The sequence below is a fragment of the Podarcis vaucheri genome (genome assembly GCF_965113315.1).
Source record: "Podarcis vaucheri genome assembly, chromosome: 13".
In the NCBI taxonomy this organism is placed as follows: domain Eukaryota; kingdom Metazoa; phylum Chordata; class Lepidosauria; order Squamata; family Lacertidae; genus Podarcis; species Podarcis vaucheri.
Genome location: NC_138751.1, coordinates 49502447 through 49518727, shown reverse-complemented (window position 1 = coordinate 49518727; position 16281 = coordinate 49502447). Strand labels below are relative to the sequence as shown.

Genomic DNA, 16281 nt, shown 5'->3' with positions numbered 1-16281 from the left:
GTTCTGGGCACCACAATTCAAGAAAGACACTGACAAACTGGAACGTGTCCAGAGGAGGGCAACCAAAATGGTCAAAGGCCTGGAAACGATGCCTTATGAGGAACGGCTAAGGGAGCTGGGCATGTTTAGCCTGGAGAAGAGGAGGTTAAGGGGTGATATGATAGCCATGTTCAAATATATAAAAGGATGTCCCATAGAGGAGGGAGAAAGGTTGTTTTCTGCTGCTCCAGAGAAGCGGACACGGAGCAATGGATCCAAACTACAAGAAAGAAGATTCCACCTAAACATTAGGAAGAACTTCCTGACAGTAAGAGCTGTTTGACAGTGGAATTTGCTGCCAAGGAGTGTGGTGGAGTCTCCTACTTTGGAGGTCTTTAAGCAGAGGCTTGACAACCATATGTCAGGAGTGCTCTGATGGTGTTTCCTGCTTGGCAGGGGGTTGGACTCGATGGCCCTTGTGGTCTCTTCCAACTCTATGATTCTATGATTCTAACAAGGCTGAGAGTCTGTTGTCTGGGCAGCTCATATCCTCCACACACACTGCCCAAGCTTGCACCCCAGGGAGGTCACTTGGGAGTAGCTAACAGAGGGATCTGAGTTCACCCCCACACCCCATGTCTCTTATAAATAATAATAATTTTTTTATTCATACCCCGCCCTTCCCAGTTCAGGAAACCGGGCTCAGGGCGGCTAACAACAAATTTAAAACAATTGATGCAACAAAAAACCAGCATAAAATACAGTATAAAACATGAATAACAATAAATTCAGAATTCAAAAATCAATTTAGGGGGGGAAGTCCATCCAATAAATATTAGATGATCACCAGGGCTAGCTGGCTAAATTAGTCCTCTTTGGCCCGTGAGGAGACCAGGGGAGAATTAGGTGTGGGATCCCAGAGCGGGTAATCTTCATAAAAAAGGGGGGGGGGGAGGAAGGGGAATAAAAGATCAGGCTAAGTTCAAATTGAAAGCCAAGCGGAATAGCTCTGTCTTACAGTTAAATCCTGCAGGGCCCTGGTCTCATGGGACAGATCATTCCACCAGGTCGGAGCCATCACTGAGAAGGCCCTGGCCCTGGTGGAGGATAATCTGACTTCCTTAGGGCCTTGGACCTCTAAACTATGATTATTCATGGAACTTAAGGTCTTCTGTGGGGCATACCAGGAGAGGCGGTCCCATAAATACAAGGGCACTAAGCCAACAGCGGATGCCCAAAAGATCAGCGTTTAAAAGCTGTAGTTTGGCACAGGCGTTCACAAGCTTTGAAGTTACTCAGGACTCAAAACTTTGCATTCCCATACCTAGAAACAATGGTCCCAGAAAAATGATATCTGACCTATTTTGTGTATGTCAAACTTCTAACACATAGGTTAGAAGTAGGGGTCTAGGAGCTCAGCTGACAGTATGAAAGAAGCTGATAGCATGGAATTCTCCTAGCCTGTTGCTCCATCCAGATATTCCCATTGTGGGGGTCCAGACAGCTATAAAGGACCCTGCCTTTAGACCCAAAATTTGGCTCATTTCTTCCATTTGTATAAGATGGAACTTTCTATCATTCTGGCAAACATATGCGTTTGCCCATAGGATATCTCCAAACTTGCATTTGCTTCAAGGATAGGAAGTGCAGATATCTCTCAGATCAGCTGATGGGGGGGTGCTTGCTTAACCTCCCTCACACCCACCAGTTCTCCCCTGCAAATGGATTCCTTGCCCACTGCCCCCAGTGGGCTCATTGCAAGTTACAGAGCACAGTATTTTTCGCTCCATAAGACGCACCTAGTTTTCAGAGGAGGAAAACAAGAAAAAAAAAAATCCTGAACGAAACAGTGGACGTATGATTTTTGTGGTTCGTGCTGTAGCTACAGACATGATATGTGATTTGATGGTGCGTTTGGGGTAGCCCAATGCAAAAATCCTGAGAATCCATGTGGATCCGTGCTTTGTAACCAGGTTTTTGCGCCATTGCGGCCTCGCGAAACAGTGGATGCGTGATTTTTTTGGTGCAGGCTGTAGCCATGGACATGCTATGTGATCTGATGGTGAATCTGGGGTGACCCAGTGCAAAAATCCTGAGGAACCATGTGCTTTTACCTCTCCCCTCCCAGGCAGCCTCCTTTATCACTAGCGTCCCTTATCTCCCTCCTGATCGCTTGCCAATCAGCTGCTCAGTGGCTTCGTTTCAACACCTCCTTCCCTCTTGTTTGCCTTAGCGTCTTTTCCTTAGCTGGAGCAGTTTTTTGCTCCTCCTTTTCTTCTAGTTTCTCTCCTCATTGCTTGTTTTAGTATTCTTGTCTCCCTCCCAGGCAGCCTCCTTTATCACAAGTGTCCCTTATCTCCCTGCCTATCAGCTGCTCAGTGGCTTCGTTTCAACACCCCCTTCCCTCTTTCTTAAAAAAAAACAAAAAAACATTATCTGCTTTTTGCCCCTGGGCAATTTGGCTCCAGGGACCATGCAATCGCTCCATAAGACACAGAGATAATTCCCCTTACTTTTTAGGAGGAAAAAAGTGTGTCTTATGGAGCGAAAAATACGGTATTTGAAGGAGGGGGTCCTTTTCAAGAAAGCACAGCCAGAGAGGGAGCTGCATTTCCACAGGATGGAACTGGTTTGCCTTTGCAATTGCTTACTCCTACATTAGTGTTACAAGGGACTGGGAACCTGGTGTTCGCTTTGTAGCATCTAACATGCCTTCCCTGTGCAAACGGCACTGCTTGTTCGGGACACAGCAGTCATCTCTAAACCCATAACTTACTCCTGCACTAACCACAACTAGATACAAAAGTACAAGTTCGCCTCACTTCCTGATTCTGCTAGCTCTATGTAATCTATTTGCCTATGTGTATTGATAACAAGAAACTGTAGAAGCTGTACTCAGGACCACCTTAATGTTAGGTTGGATGGTGTAATGTGTATGGGTTGCTCGTGCGTAAGTTGCCGCCTCTCCAGGCTTTGTTGCCTTGCTAAACCTTTCAGTCTGGGCAGCCCTTCACTTCGTGGCTGCCTCAGTCGCTGGCAGAATCCGTCATTGGGCGTTTCTTAAATCTTTTCCAACATAAAAGTTGTTTGACACCCAGTCTCCTCCTACTCTCTCTGCGTGGAAGTCTTCTGCGCAGGGAGGGCGTGGGTAGCGGAGGACCCGTGCTCTCCCCGCTGGTGTCTGGTGAAGAGTCCTGGAGCCCTCTCGCCGATTCCCCCATCAGCCCCTCTATATCCCTGGTGTTGCGCTGATTGGCTTCCCCATCTGCGGAGCTGCCTCTCTCCCTGCTGGGCCCTTCTCCAGCATCATTTGAGAGCCTTTCCTCCGCCTCTAGCTCTGATGTCAGTTCCCTGACAGATGGAATTAGGTTCCAAGGAGCAATTTTGTTATGCTGGAGGAGATGGGGGTAAATAGGAGTCGAGAAATGCTGAAAGGGAGGGGAGAAGAAAAGCAAAGTAGGCAATAATTCAAAGAGAACAAAAACTGTTGGAAAACGCTCTGGGGTGCCCCTGCAGCCCCCAAACTCCAAGCGTCCTCCGGTATGCGCAGCTCTGGAAACGGCATTTCCCTTCTTCTCCAGTGCGCTTCAGTGACATATATCAAATGATATATGCACACTAATCTTCTAGCGTAACACAGCAAGAAGCATGAGACATCGTAGAGCTAATCCATGTATTTATTTACACACTATGTACAGACAAAGGAAGAACAGGAACAAGTAAAAGCAAAAGTACAGTACAACAGGACATACAGCAGAAGAGATAAGACTGTCTTCCGTTCCCACACTCTTCCCAGACAGGCATGTGATTTACACAAATCTCATCTGGAGCATCAGAGGTGTGAAATACTAACACTTCTATTACATCTCCTGTCATATACAGTGGTACCTCGGGTTAAGTACTTAATTCGTTCCAGAGGTCCGTTCTTAACCTGAAACTGTTCTTAACCTGAAGCACCACTTCAGCTAATGGGGCCTCCTGCCGCCGTCAGAGCACGATTTCTGTTCTCATCCTGAAGCAAAGTTCTTAACCTGAGGTACTATTTCTGCGTTAACAGAGTCTGTAAGCTGAAGCGTATGTAACCCGAGGTACCACTGTAGCTACATCTATCCTGCCTATGCCAACTTGATTTAGGAAGAAATACTCATTCAGAAATTTACCACACATAACACATACTATTCCCCCCCCCCAATTTTCTCAACAATTTGTCACAGAAGGTGCAATCGGGAGTCATTTTTAAGAAGCCATTTTAGAGTTTTTCTAATTATCCTTATGTTTCCATGTACTTCTCAGATCGGGAAGAGTCAAATGTGCTAAATATGTACTAAGGCCTGTCCATGAGGTTTGTGTGTGTGTGTGTGTGTGTGTGTTTTATAACATGTCCCTTGTCCCTGGCATAACTGTTTCTCTCACAAGCGACGCTAGCACTTTCTTGTATGTGTCCAAAACAGTCTGAGCAGAAGGTCTTTCAGCTGGGCTCCTTTTGCAGGCCCCGTGGATGTCAAAGAGGTGGAACCTGACCAGATCACTCCCATCGACGTCCCCCAAGATAAAATTGGAAACATCGGGGATTTTCCATATATCTGTCGTTTCATCATAAGGAGGCATGAGGCTGTCTTCAAACGCCATTTCATTTCCCTGAGGCCAAAGCTGTTCTGGAGCAACAAAGTCACCCTGAAGTTCCCGATGGCCACATTTGATCAGTTTGCCAGCATTCTTGTCTACGAGAGGCAAGGCATCCAAGTCATTCACAATAACATGGAAGCTGCTCGTCAGCAAGTACTGAGAAAGAACTTTATCCAAGTCGCTGGAGTCACACATCACAAGGGTGCCCAGGGGACTGTTGTGCAAGTAATGGAGGATGCTCACGTAATCGATGGCGAGCAGGAGCCTGGTGTGCCATGTGTTGAAGCTCTTGTACTTTGGAAGGTTCAATACCTCATTCAGATTCTTCAGAGAGCCGAATGGGTGGTACTCTGTAAGAACGGTGAACTCCTCCTCACAATATCCAATCAGCTTAACCACATGTCTGCTTTGTAGAGATTTCAGCATCTGTAAGCCATGAAAAAAGTCCTCTTGAAGTTCCGGCACAGTTAGCTGGGAAAGGGCGACTTTGTTTTCCTTCCACTCAGAAAGGAAGACCTAGAACAAGGAGAACAATGTTCAAACTTTGAGATCCAAACTCTGAAATGCAGTTTGTAAAAGCCAAGCTGTTTTTCAATATGGGGGGACAACAGTTTAGTCTTGACAAACGCAAATCCAAACCTATGTGTTAAACACACACACACACACACGAACAAAACACATGAATAGATACAAGGTCTATGCCACAACAAAGCAAGTTATGTCACAGCAAATATCTGAAAATTGGTAAGGTTTACAAATCCCAGAGTGTCTGGAAACAGAGGTGAATATGTACAGTCACTCAGACGTAACTGTGAGCATTCACTTGGTGTTGTGCTCCTGCAACATGAGGAAACACAGTGGTACCTTGGTTTGCATACATCTTACAAACACGTCAAGCCCAGAAGTACGTGTCCCAGTTTGCAACCTTTTTTGGATTACAACCCATTATTTTGGATTACGAACAAAAAAATTTTGGAGGCGCCACTGGCGAAAGCACGCCTTGGGTTACAAGCTGTTTTGGTTTACAAACAGACCTCCGGAACAGATTATGGTTGTAAACCAAGGTACCACTGTAGATATGCATTTCTAGACATAGATTCAACTGGGATTGTCAGCATCCACATATAAACAAGGACAAATTTAAGATTCACTGAAACATACATCAAAGCCACTCACATCCATCACCTTCCTTCCCTCAGTTGTTCATGGTAAGTTTCCATTTTACGACCCTCGTTACAGCTCTAAGTTAATTCGGTCAGGTGTCAAATTCAGGCAAGCATGATATTTGACCAGTTATGTCAAGTGTCCATTGCCCAAAGCTTGTCTTTCTTCAGAATCCACTGCAAGCAAGCAAGCGTCTCCTCTGGCCTCCTTGGGAAGATTTTGTTTGACATCTGAGGTGGCCCAGATCACGGGTAGAACGAACATACAGCACCCTCAGTTTAGAGGCTTTTCAAATATACCCCCACTAGGTGTGTCCATGGAGAGGAGGAGACCTCTAAGTCCTCCATTAAGTCCTCCCTCCCTTGTTACTCTCTTTTGCTACAGGATTCGAGCTTCCATTCAGGCAAGCCCAAACACCCCTCCTCTTTTCCCTTGCTACTTCCAGTTCACCCTGGAATTGTCTCCTTTTTATGCCTTCCCCACCTATCCAGTCCTTTCTCCCTTTGGACCCTCCTTTCCCTGTTTTTCTGCTCTTCTTCTCTGTCCACCTTTCCTTCTTCGCCTCCTGGCATTTCTCATGGCGTCAGCTGCAGTTTATATGCAGCAATGTCAACACCTTGCTCTTTCCCTACTTCTCAGCTGAGATGTAAGGTAAAGGTAAAGGGACACCTGACCATTAGGTCCAGTCGTGACCGACTCTGGGGTTGTGGTGCTCATCTCGCTTTATTGGCCGAGGGAGCTGGCATACAGCTTCCAGGTCATGTGGCCTGCATGACTAAGCCGCTTCGGGCAAACCAGAGCAGTGCACGGAAACGCTGTTTACCTTCCCGCTGGAGCGGTACCTATTTATCTACTTGCACTTTGATGTGCTTTCGAACTGCTAGGTTGGCAGGAGCAGGGACCGGACAATGGGAGCTCATCCTGCCGCGGGGATTTGAACCGCCAACCTTCTGTTTGGCACGTCCTAGGCTCTGTGGTTTAACCCACAGTGCCACCCGTGTCCCCAGCTGAGATGTAGTGTGCCTCGAAGAAGAAGAAGAAGAAGAAGAAGAAGAAGAAGAAGAAGAGGAGTTTGGATTTGATATCCCGCCTTTCACTCCCCTTCAGGAGTCTCAAAGCGGCTCACATTCTCCTTTCCCTTCCTCCCCCACAACAAACACTCTGTGAGGTGAGTGGGGCTGAGAGACTTCAGAGAAGTGTGACTAGCCCAAGGTCACCCAGCAGCTGCATGTGGAGGAGCGGAGACGCGAACCCGGTTCCCCAGATTACGAGACTACCGCTCTTAACCACTACACCACACTGGCTCTCTTCCTGGCTGGCATATGAGCTCTGAACAGCTGCCTCCTTTACAGGAGCTCGCAGCCAGCCAGAACCAGTCCGCTTGCCCCCACGGCTGGAGCCTGACAATCCTATCAGCCTTTCTCCCAGCTGACAATGTCATTTAGAACTTTTTCTGAAGCATATGTCAAGGCACACACACACACCCCCGGTACGAAAAAAGGTGAATGGCAAATTTACACAGCAACATTTTTTATTATACAGTGGTACCTCGGGTTAAGTACTTAATTCATTCCGGAGGTCCATTCTTAACCTGAAGCTGTTCTTAACCTGAAGCACCACTTTAGCTAATGGGGCCTCCTGCTGCTGCCGTGCCGCCGGAGCACAATTTCTGTTCTCATCCTGAAGCAAAGTTCTTAACCTGAAGCACTATTTCTGGGTTAGCGGAGTCTATAACCTGAAGCGTATGTAACCTGAAGCCTATGTAACCTGAGGTACCACTGTATTCAAGATTCATTATGACAAACCAACCCTTTTCACAGCTCCTTCACCAATGCGTTTCAGTTTGCGGACTTCTCTTTTCAGCGCTTCACAAGACAACCATGGTGAGCAGTTCTTCACTGTTCCTAATCTGAAGTAACCATGCTGACAAGAGTCATGTTCAACGTTGGCCTGTCCATAGGAAGGATATACGTAGCTGAAATATTGGTAGAGTAGCAAGTTCACAAGCAGCACAGCCAAAATCAGATACAAGACGGGAGGGATCAGCTTTTGCGTAAGATCAGCTTTCGTATCAAACGATTTTTTCTCCATGTTGTAACAGTCATCTTTCAGATTTTCTGCAAGACATTAGAGTTATAATTGTTACTTTAATTTAGCAATTCTGGGGGAGGGGCAGCTGAGAAACACTTCCTTTGGGGGGGGGGCAAGATTCCAACACAGTCAATCTCTCCTAACTTTACATAGCAATACTACAAACAGGCATTAAACATGAAACATGCTACTAGCAGATTCATAGCTCTGCTAACCATTGTGATGGTTTCCTACCATAGATTGAGATCCAGCAAACAGCTTTACAGACATGGAAAGAGAAAGCATGCAGTGGCCAATATGATGTGGATATAGGAAAGAAGTCTAGTCTTTTCAGGGATTACCATTAGGACCAATAAGTGTTTGGACCAAAAATACTGGTAATTTAAGAATCACTTGTTTTCACAAAAGCACTTGGTAATAAGACAATTTTGTGGGCCCCTGATGAAAACCAGTTACTCATCATGGGTAAATGTAAAGGGACCCCTGACCATTAGGTCCAGTCGTGACTGACTGGGGTTGCGGTGCTCATCTCGCTTTATTGGCCGAGGGAGCCAGCGTACAGCTTCTGGGTCATGTGGCCAGCATGACTAAGCCGCTTCTGGCGAAACCAGAGCAGTGCACGGAAACGTTGTTTACCTTCCCACTGGAGTGGTACCTATTTATCTACTTGCACTTTGACGTGCTTTCGAACTGCTAGGTTGGCAGGAGCAGGGACTGAGCAACAGGAGCTCACCCCATCGCGGGGATTCGAACCGCCAACCTTCTGATCGGCAAGCCCTAGGCTCTGTGGTTTAACCCACAGCACCACCTGCATCCCACTCATCATGGGTACCATCCATTAATTTCAGTGGGAGATCTCTATGAGGCATTCATATACCTGTAGGAATATGGAAGATCAATGGAATTCAACAGGCATTATTTCTAGTAAGTTTATAGAGAACTGCAGCCTTAAGCATGTAACTAACTCTCCCTCTGAAAATAAAGAGACTTAGAATGTTTTTTAATTGGTATACAGCAATTGTAGGGAAAATAATAATGATAATGATGATAATAATAATAATAATAATAATAATAATAATAATAATAATAATAATAATTTATTATTTATACCCCGCCCATCCAGCAGGGCTTCCCCAGCCACTCTGGGCGGCTTCCAACCAAATATTAAAATACAGTAACTATAGGTGGAATGCAAAACAACTATAAAATGAACACAACATAGTATCTTATTAATTTTTTATAACACCCTTCATCCAAAATTCATAGGGCAGTTCACAACTTAAAAATACAAAATGATAACCCAAAATACACAATAAAAACAAAAAGAAACAAATAATTCTCATCCCACAAACACATTTAAAATTATATAGAAGTAACATCAGCCAACGGCCTGGTTAAAGAGAAACATTTTCACCTGGCGCCTAAAGATATGTAATGAAGGCGCCAAGCGCCCTGGGGAGAGCATTCCACAAATGGGAAGCCTGTTCTCATGTTACTAGACTCAGGACCTCTTGTGGAGGTGGTACACAAAGAAGGACCTCAGATTATGATCACAGGGTCTGGGTTGGTTCATACAGAACTAAATGCCTCAGTTATGTTGAAAACATTGTACTTTTTACTAACCAAGCCCCCCCCCCCCAGATCTCTCTCACACATATAACTATATACACACACTAAAATTTTGCAATTAAAATGGGTGTATGGTTTTTCTTTATAGCTTTTACTTTAATCAACTTTTTAAAAATCTAATGCAGTATCTCATATTTAAACACAAGTAATGTATCATGTGTGATAATCAATTTAATGCAGAATAACTACTAAATAAGAAAGTATTTATAATATAATTTTTAAAACGAATATTAAAAAATTCCACAATACTCTTCTGATAAATTTCCTTTTTCCAAATCAAAGACTGTTTTGCTTTCTCCTTATTTCCCACATGTGTAATATGTGATACAGTATTTTTGATACTGAAATAACAAAACTAAAGGAGGCATAAATTAACTCCCACAATCATATCTTATGCTTTGTAATATAAGAAATAGTCTTACACCTCAAAATGTGCAAGTGAGTGTGTAAATCCTGAATTTATCCCAGCAGCCTAATAATTTGCCTGAGTGTTCTAGCTAGATTTTCAGCCATTAGTTTAAGTCACAGCCTTAAACTAACGGAAATAGTAAAACACAAGAAATGTATTTTCAGATTTTCTAGTTCAGTGTTTTAACAAGCTTTTGGGAAATGACATTTTGAATGAAAGAGCTGGTGCCATATTAGGCTTTTTTGTCATTATCTGTATGCTTTTATATATAATTTTTATTCTACCAGCATTTAATTGTTTTTATTTATTCCCCCCACTCTGTTTTTAACTGTTCTTATTTTTATCTGTAAGCTGCCTTGAGTCCATTAGGGGGAAAGGTGGGGTATAAATAAATGTATAACAACAACAACAACTGAACATTTGGTATTGCAGGCTTTTTCATTCATGTCTTGATTACATAAAGCCCGTCTTCTTGTACATCGATTAGCAGGCATAGGCAAACTCTGGCCCTCCAGATGTTTAACACTACAATTCCCATCATCCCTAGCTAACAGGACCAGTGGGCAGGGATGATGGGAATTGTAGTCCCAAACATCTGGAGGGCCGGAGTTTGCCTATGCCTGGGATAAGGTTAAAATTTGGATACTTCCAAACAAAGAGGAAGCAGCAAATCCAGCCAGGAGAAAAAGACTGATCTCAGCATCACCTCGCAATAATTTCTGCTATCCAGCAGCAACCTCGGTTGCGCCTAACTCTGCAGCTTGCTGCTCAAAGAAACGAGACTTACCTTACCCTGGGCTATTGCGCATCACTCTCATCAGCTGGCAGCCGCCATGACAGTGCCAACACCACCTGACACGAGTCACGTGACGCCTTCCCTGTTTTGCACATAGAGATAAGAGGGTAGAGTTGAACTTGGGATCGTCATTTCACAGCCTCGGGAAGCGGCAAAGCTAAACAGACTGAGTTGAATGGGGAAGAAATCGTGCTTGCATTTAACAATTGCTACTGGTGCTAGGGGAACAGTGAGGGAAATAACGAGGTTTACATTGGCTGCAACATGAGGTGTGCTTTGAATTAAGTGTCTTTTGCTTGATTTCTGGGGTGAGCTCCTGTTGCTCGGTCCCTGCTCCTGCCAACCTAGCAGTTCGAAAGCACGTTAAAGTGCAAGTAGATAAATAGGTACCGCTCCGGTGGGAAGGTAAACGGCGTTTCCGTGCGCTGCTCTGGTTTTGCCAGAAGCGCCTCAGTCATGCTGGCCACAAGACCGGGAAAAACTGTCTGTGGACAAACGTCGGCTTCCTCGGCCTGTAAAGCGAGATGAGCGCTGCAACAAGGGTCGTTCGCAACTGGACTTAACTGTCAGGGGTCCTTTACCTTTACCTTTTTAAACATGTGAGCAGTGAAGTGAAATGGATTCACTTGACATTCAACTGTGTTTTGTTTTATTGATAGTTTTCTGCAGGCTGCATAGTATTAAGGTAAAGGGACCCCTGACCATTAGGTCCAGTTGTGACCGACTCTGGGGTTGCGGCGCTCATCTCGCTTTACTGGCCAAGGGAGCCGGCGTACAGCTTCTGGGTCATGTGGCCAGAATGACGAAGCCGCTTCCGGCGAACCAGAGCAGCGCACGGAAACACCGTTTACCTTCCCTCCGGAGCGGTACCTATTTATCTACTTGCACTTTGACGTGCTTTTGAACTGCTAGGTTGGCAGGAGCAGGGACCGAGCAATGGGAGCTCACCCCATCGCGGGGATTCAAACCCCCGACCTTCTGATTAGCAAGCCCTAGGCTCTGTGGTTTAGACCACAGCACCACCCACGCCAGTAGAAATGTGCATCTGCAGCCCTTTATTTTGCCAGTAAAGATCAAATCAGTGCACTTCCAGATACTAGCTTATTGAGAAATTGTTTCTGCTCATGCAAGTTCTTTGCAGGACTCACACGACACCATCGAAATGCTTGTTCATACTTTTATAAATTTGCAGTCTCTGCTGCTGTGGAATCTCTTTGGTGCATTTCTTTATTTGACAGGCAGTTTGTCATGTGTGGCGACATTCTGATAGATGTAGCTTCTTTCAGACTTCTACTTCAGTTTGCTCCTCACTTGAGCACAACTTAGGCATTTTGTTTCTGCCAGTGGCCCAAATGATACATGTGTGCCCATTTACACCAACTTGTCAAAGTCATGTTGGAATCTCAGCAACTTGGGAACTGTAAATTCAGTACATACATTTGACTCTGTGGGAAAAACAGAGACTTCTTATGCAAGACCTTCCTGCCATTCTTTCGCAAGCCTTACTTAGGTAAATATACAGTAACACTTGTGCAAGACCTCAGTATTTTTTTTTAATGGAAATGAATAATGTCCCTGGACCTGCAAGAAGGAAGGAAGAATAAAAAACAAGCTTCCGTTTTGTCCGATGTAAACATGTACACTTCCTGGACATTTTTTAAAAAAGGAACACACAGAGAAATATCTGCATGCAATTTCCAGAAAAGCAAAAGACAGTGGAGAGTGTGGTAGTGTGAACAGCAAGCAGTGAATTAGCAATTAATAACCAGGACTGAAAAAAGGGGAATGTATGGAAGCCAATGTGCCAAACACATACAGAGAGAAATAGGATCTGAATGGTTCGTCCACAGTATTATTATAACAACATCAACAATAATAAATTTATTTTTTATACCTTGCCCATCTCGTTGGGTTTCTCCAGCTACTCTTGGCAGCTTATAGCACATATAAGGTCTCTGTCTGGAAGCAACCCATTGATTGTTCTTAAAAGACTTTAGAGTTATATCTGCAAGTCTCAGACCTTGGTCACCCAAATATATAACACAGTGACGGTAACTTCAGTCTTACTGAAGTGAAACAGGGAACGGGGACAACACTGCCAAATTCACTGTTAATGATCCGGTCCTGATTTCGTACATTTTGTCTTAAGCAGTCATCATTTTATCTTTCTAATACAAGTTATTCACACAGCATCCAACTGCCCATTTTTCAAGTTTGCTTGAAGCAGGTTTGAGGGAAACAGCGGTATTTGTCAAGAAACTACAGGACTGATGCAAACGTGTCAATGTGACTACAAAAATTAGCAGCGGGTGAGCACTGGATGTGGAATAAGCAGTAATATGTGAATATAATCTCAATTCAAAAATAGAGATTGCATGCTGATTATGCCCCACCCAGGCGCTAAAGGATTTCTTCAGCAAGAGTAAGGTGCAGCAATCGTTGTCTTGCAGGCTAAGGTGCATTCCATGAGATTTCACTGACACCAATTACACTGCCACAAAACTCTACGGAAAAAAGTACCGGTAAATCCAGTCCACTAAGTTGCTAAATGTACAGGCTTGATCAGTACAGATTTAGGATTTTTTGCAAATGTAGCATCTAGACGTCTTATGCAAGACCTTTCTGCCATTCCCAGGGATAATGGGAGTTGTAGTCCCCAAACATCTGGAGGGCCAAGTTTGCCTGTGCCTGTCCTAAGCTATACCTCAGGCTTTCTCAACGGCCCTCCAGGTGTTTTTTTGGCCTACAACTCCCATGATCCCTAGCTAGCAGGACCAGTGGTCAGGGATGATGGGAATTGTAGTCTCAAAACAGCTGGAGGCCCAAGTTTGCCTATGCCTGCCCGAAGCTGTAGCTCAGGCTTCCTCAACCTCAGCCCTCCAGGTGCTTTTGGCCTACAACTCCCATGATCCCTAACTAGCAGGACCAGAGGCCAGGGATGATGGGAGCTGTAGTCCCAAAAACATCTGAAGGCCCAAGTTTGCCTATGCCTGCCCTAAGCTATACCTCAGGTTTCCTCAACCTCCAGATGTTTTTGGCCTACAACTCCCATGATCCCTAGCTAGCATGACCAGTGGTCAGGGATGATGGGAGTTGGTCTCAAAACATCTGGAGGGCCAGAGTTTGCCTATGCCTGCCCTAAGCTATAGCTCAGGCTTCCTCAACCTTGGCCCTCCAGATGTTTTTTTGGCTTACAACTCCCATGATCCCTAGCTAGCAGGACCAGTGGTCAGGGATGATGGGAGTTGTAGTCCGAAAACATATGGAGGGCCGAGTTTGCCTATGCCTGCCCTAAGCTATACCTCAGGCTTCCTTAACAGCCCTCCAGGTGTTTTTTTGGCCTACAACTCCCATGATCCCTAACTAGCAGGACCAGTGGTCAGGGATGATGGGAATTGTAGTCTCAAAACAGCTGGAGGGCCAGAGTTTGCCTATGCCTGCCCTAAGCTATAGCTGAGGCTTCCTCAACAACCCTCCAGATGTTTTTGGCCTACAACTCCCATGATCCCTAGCCAGCAGGACCGGAGGCCAGGGATGATGGGAGTTGGTCTCAAAACATCTGGAGGGCCGACTTGGCCTACGCCTGCCCTAAACTATAATATAGCTTGCTTAGCTTATACTGTACTTTGCCTGGCTGATGCAAACGGGACAGGCCGGGGCGGCGACGGCCAACCGGCGGCCGTTTTCCTGAGGGGAAAAAGAGGAGGAGGAACCGGGAAGCGGCCGCCTCTCCGCCTGCTCCTCCTCCTCCTCTTCCAGGAGGGCGGCCGGCGCAGGGCCCGTCCCTCGTCGGCGGCCGTGCGGCTTCGACAGCGGCAGGGATGGCATCGCTGAGGCCGGGCGGCTGGGGCCAGCGAGGGGCCTCCTCCTCCTCCCTCGGCGGGCCGCTCCTGGCGCTGCTCGTGCTGGGCTTGGCGCGGCCCCACCACACGACCCCCAACCACGGTAAGCGCCGCCGCCGCCTTCCCTCCCTCAGTCCTCCGTCCCTCCGGCTCCTCTCTCGCTTCGGGTTCTGGTTTCCCTCAAAACCCCCCCACCCCCCCCCCCGTTTTTATAATGCATATTTCCACCTCGTCTTTTTATTTTTTAATGGCGTGGCTGAAGGGCGGTTATGCAAAGTTAATAATGCTAAAATTAAAGGCACGGGTTTTGGGGGGGCGGGAAGGAAAACGAGGTGGCGCCATTGGAAAAAGGTTTCGCCTGCCCCGCTTTTGCTCTCAGGGCGAAAGGTTTTTAAAATTACAGGTTTTTAAAATTACAGGTGCTTACAGGTTTTTAAAATTACATTTATATGCCACTTTATCCCCTCCCAGGAGCTCAGGGGTGGTGGTCCCTGGGCGTGGGGGGGGGGTTTGAGGGACAACTCAAGTAAATAAATAAAAACACTTCACTTAAAAGTTAAGAAACTGGAGATTTCGGCAGGTTTTCCTGAGCGCTAGGGGCCAAAAGAGAGTGCTGTGTTATCCCATGTATAAGACTGTCTTTTTAAACCAAATTTTTAAAGTTTGAAATGGAGGGTCGTCTTATACACGAAATGTTGAAAATATTTATTTCTTTTTTTTGTAGTAATATTGATTGAACAATTAATAAAGGTACAGAATAAAAAAAAACATTTAACAGAATAAAAGGAAAAGGAAAAGAAAAAACACCAACAAACAGAACAGAAAAAAGATTAGAGTTTTCATATCCTATACTTCATCACTAGTTTCTTGACCTCCTCACACCTCCCTTTTTGTATTCCAGTTCAAATATTTAGTTCAGCAAATCCTTACCCTCCATCCTTAACTTTACTCAAGATCTTAACCTATATTAAAAATACATTTTCCCTCATTATCAATCTATATTTACATATTCTTACTAATCTTTTTACCAACACCGCTTATTTTCCATCCAACGTCCATTTAACATTCATAAATTTTACAGTATTTCTGTAGATATTCTTTAAACTTTTTCCATTTATTTCTTAATTTTGAGCTCAAAAAATAAGAGTCGTCTTATACATGGGGGCATCTTATACAGTGGTACCTCTAATTATGTTCACCTCTGGTTACGTATCCTTCGGGATACATACATGGCAAACCCAGAAGTATTTTCCCAAGTTTCGCCGCATGCACAGAAGCGGCACTTCTGGTTGCAAATTCCTCTGGATCCGACCCGAGCACTGGAACGGATCCTGTGCCCAACCAGAGGTACCATTGTACAGTCATACCTCGGGTTGAATGTGCTTCGGGATGAGCGTGTTCGAGCTGTGATCTGCGGCAACCCAGAAATAACAAAGCGCGTTACTTCCGGGTTTCGCCGCTTGCGCATGTGCAGATGCTCAAAATGATGTCACGCGCATCCGCAGAAGCAGCAAAAAGCGATGTGCGCGTGCGCAGACACGCCGTCGCTGGTTACGTTTGCTTCTAGATGCGAACGGTGCTCCGGAACGGATCCCGTTCGCATCTAGAGGTACCACTGTACACAGAAATATACGGTACAGTGGTACCTCAGTTTACGAACAACCCTGTTTACGAACTACAGTGGTACCTCGGTTTAAGTACTTAATTCGTTCCGGAGGTCTGTTCTTAACCTGAAGCACCACTTT

At 45.3% G+C, this 16281-nt stretch overlaps 2 protein-coding genes across 3 annotated transcripts in view; one reads left to right on the top strand and one right to left on the bottom strand.

Moving 5' to 3' along the window:
* Window positions 1–4339: 4339 nt before the first annotated feature.
* POMK (protein O-mannose kinase) lies at window positions 4340–10788 on the bottom strand. Of its 2 annotated transcripts, none has more exons than XM_082195071.1 (3): window positions 10686–10788; window positions 7579–7886; window positions 4340–5121 (listed from the first exon to the last, which is right to left on the bottom strand). In XM_082195071.1, the coding sequence occupies exons 2-3, from the start codon at window positions 7858–7860 to the stop codon at window positions 4351–4353; spliced, it is 1053 nt and encodes a 350-aa protein (XP_082051197.1). In that variant the 5' UTR covers window positions 7861–7886; window positions 10686–10788; the 3' UTR covers window positions 4340–4350. The 2 variants fall into 2 exon arrangements, with proteins under 2 accessions (XP_082051197.1, XP_082051198.1); XM_082195072.1 differs by having other exon boundaries at window positions 10691–10788.
* A 3578-nt stretch (window positions 10789–14366) lies between these two features.
* The window catches only part of HGSNAT (heparan-alpha-glucosaminide N-acetyltransferase), a 29907-nt gene continuing 27992 nt past the window's right edge, over window positions 14367–16281 (top strand). The window contains exon 1 of the mRNA XM_082194889.1: window positions 14367–14639. Coding sequence (XP_082051015.1) covers window positions 14516–14639 — 124 coding nt within the window. The 5' untranslated portion in view covers window positions 14367–14515. The remainder of the gene's footprint in view (window positions 14640–16281) is intronic.

Coding starts and splice junctions, on each gene's coding strand:
- POMK (XM_082195071.1), bottom strand. CDS start 7,860: ATGGAGAAAAAATCGTTTGATACGAAAGCTGATCTTACGCAAAAGCTG. Junction 5,122..7,578: donor GTGAAGGAGCTGTGAAAAGG/GTTGGTTTGTCA, acceptor TCCTTGTTCTAG/GTCTTCCTTTCTGAGTGGAA.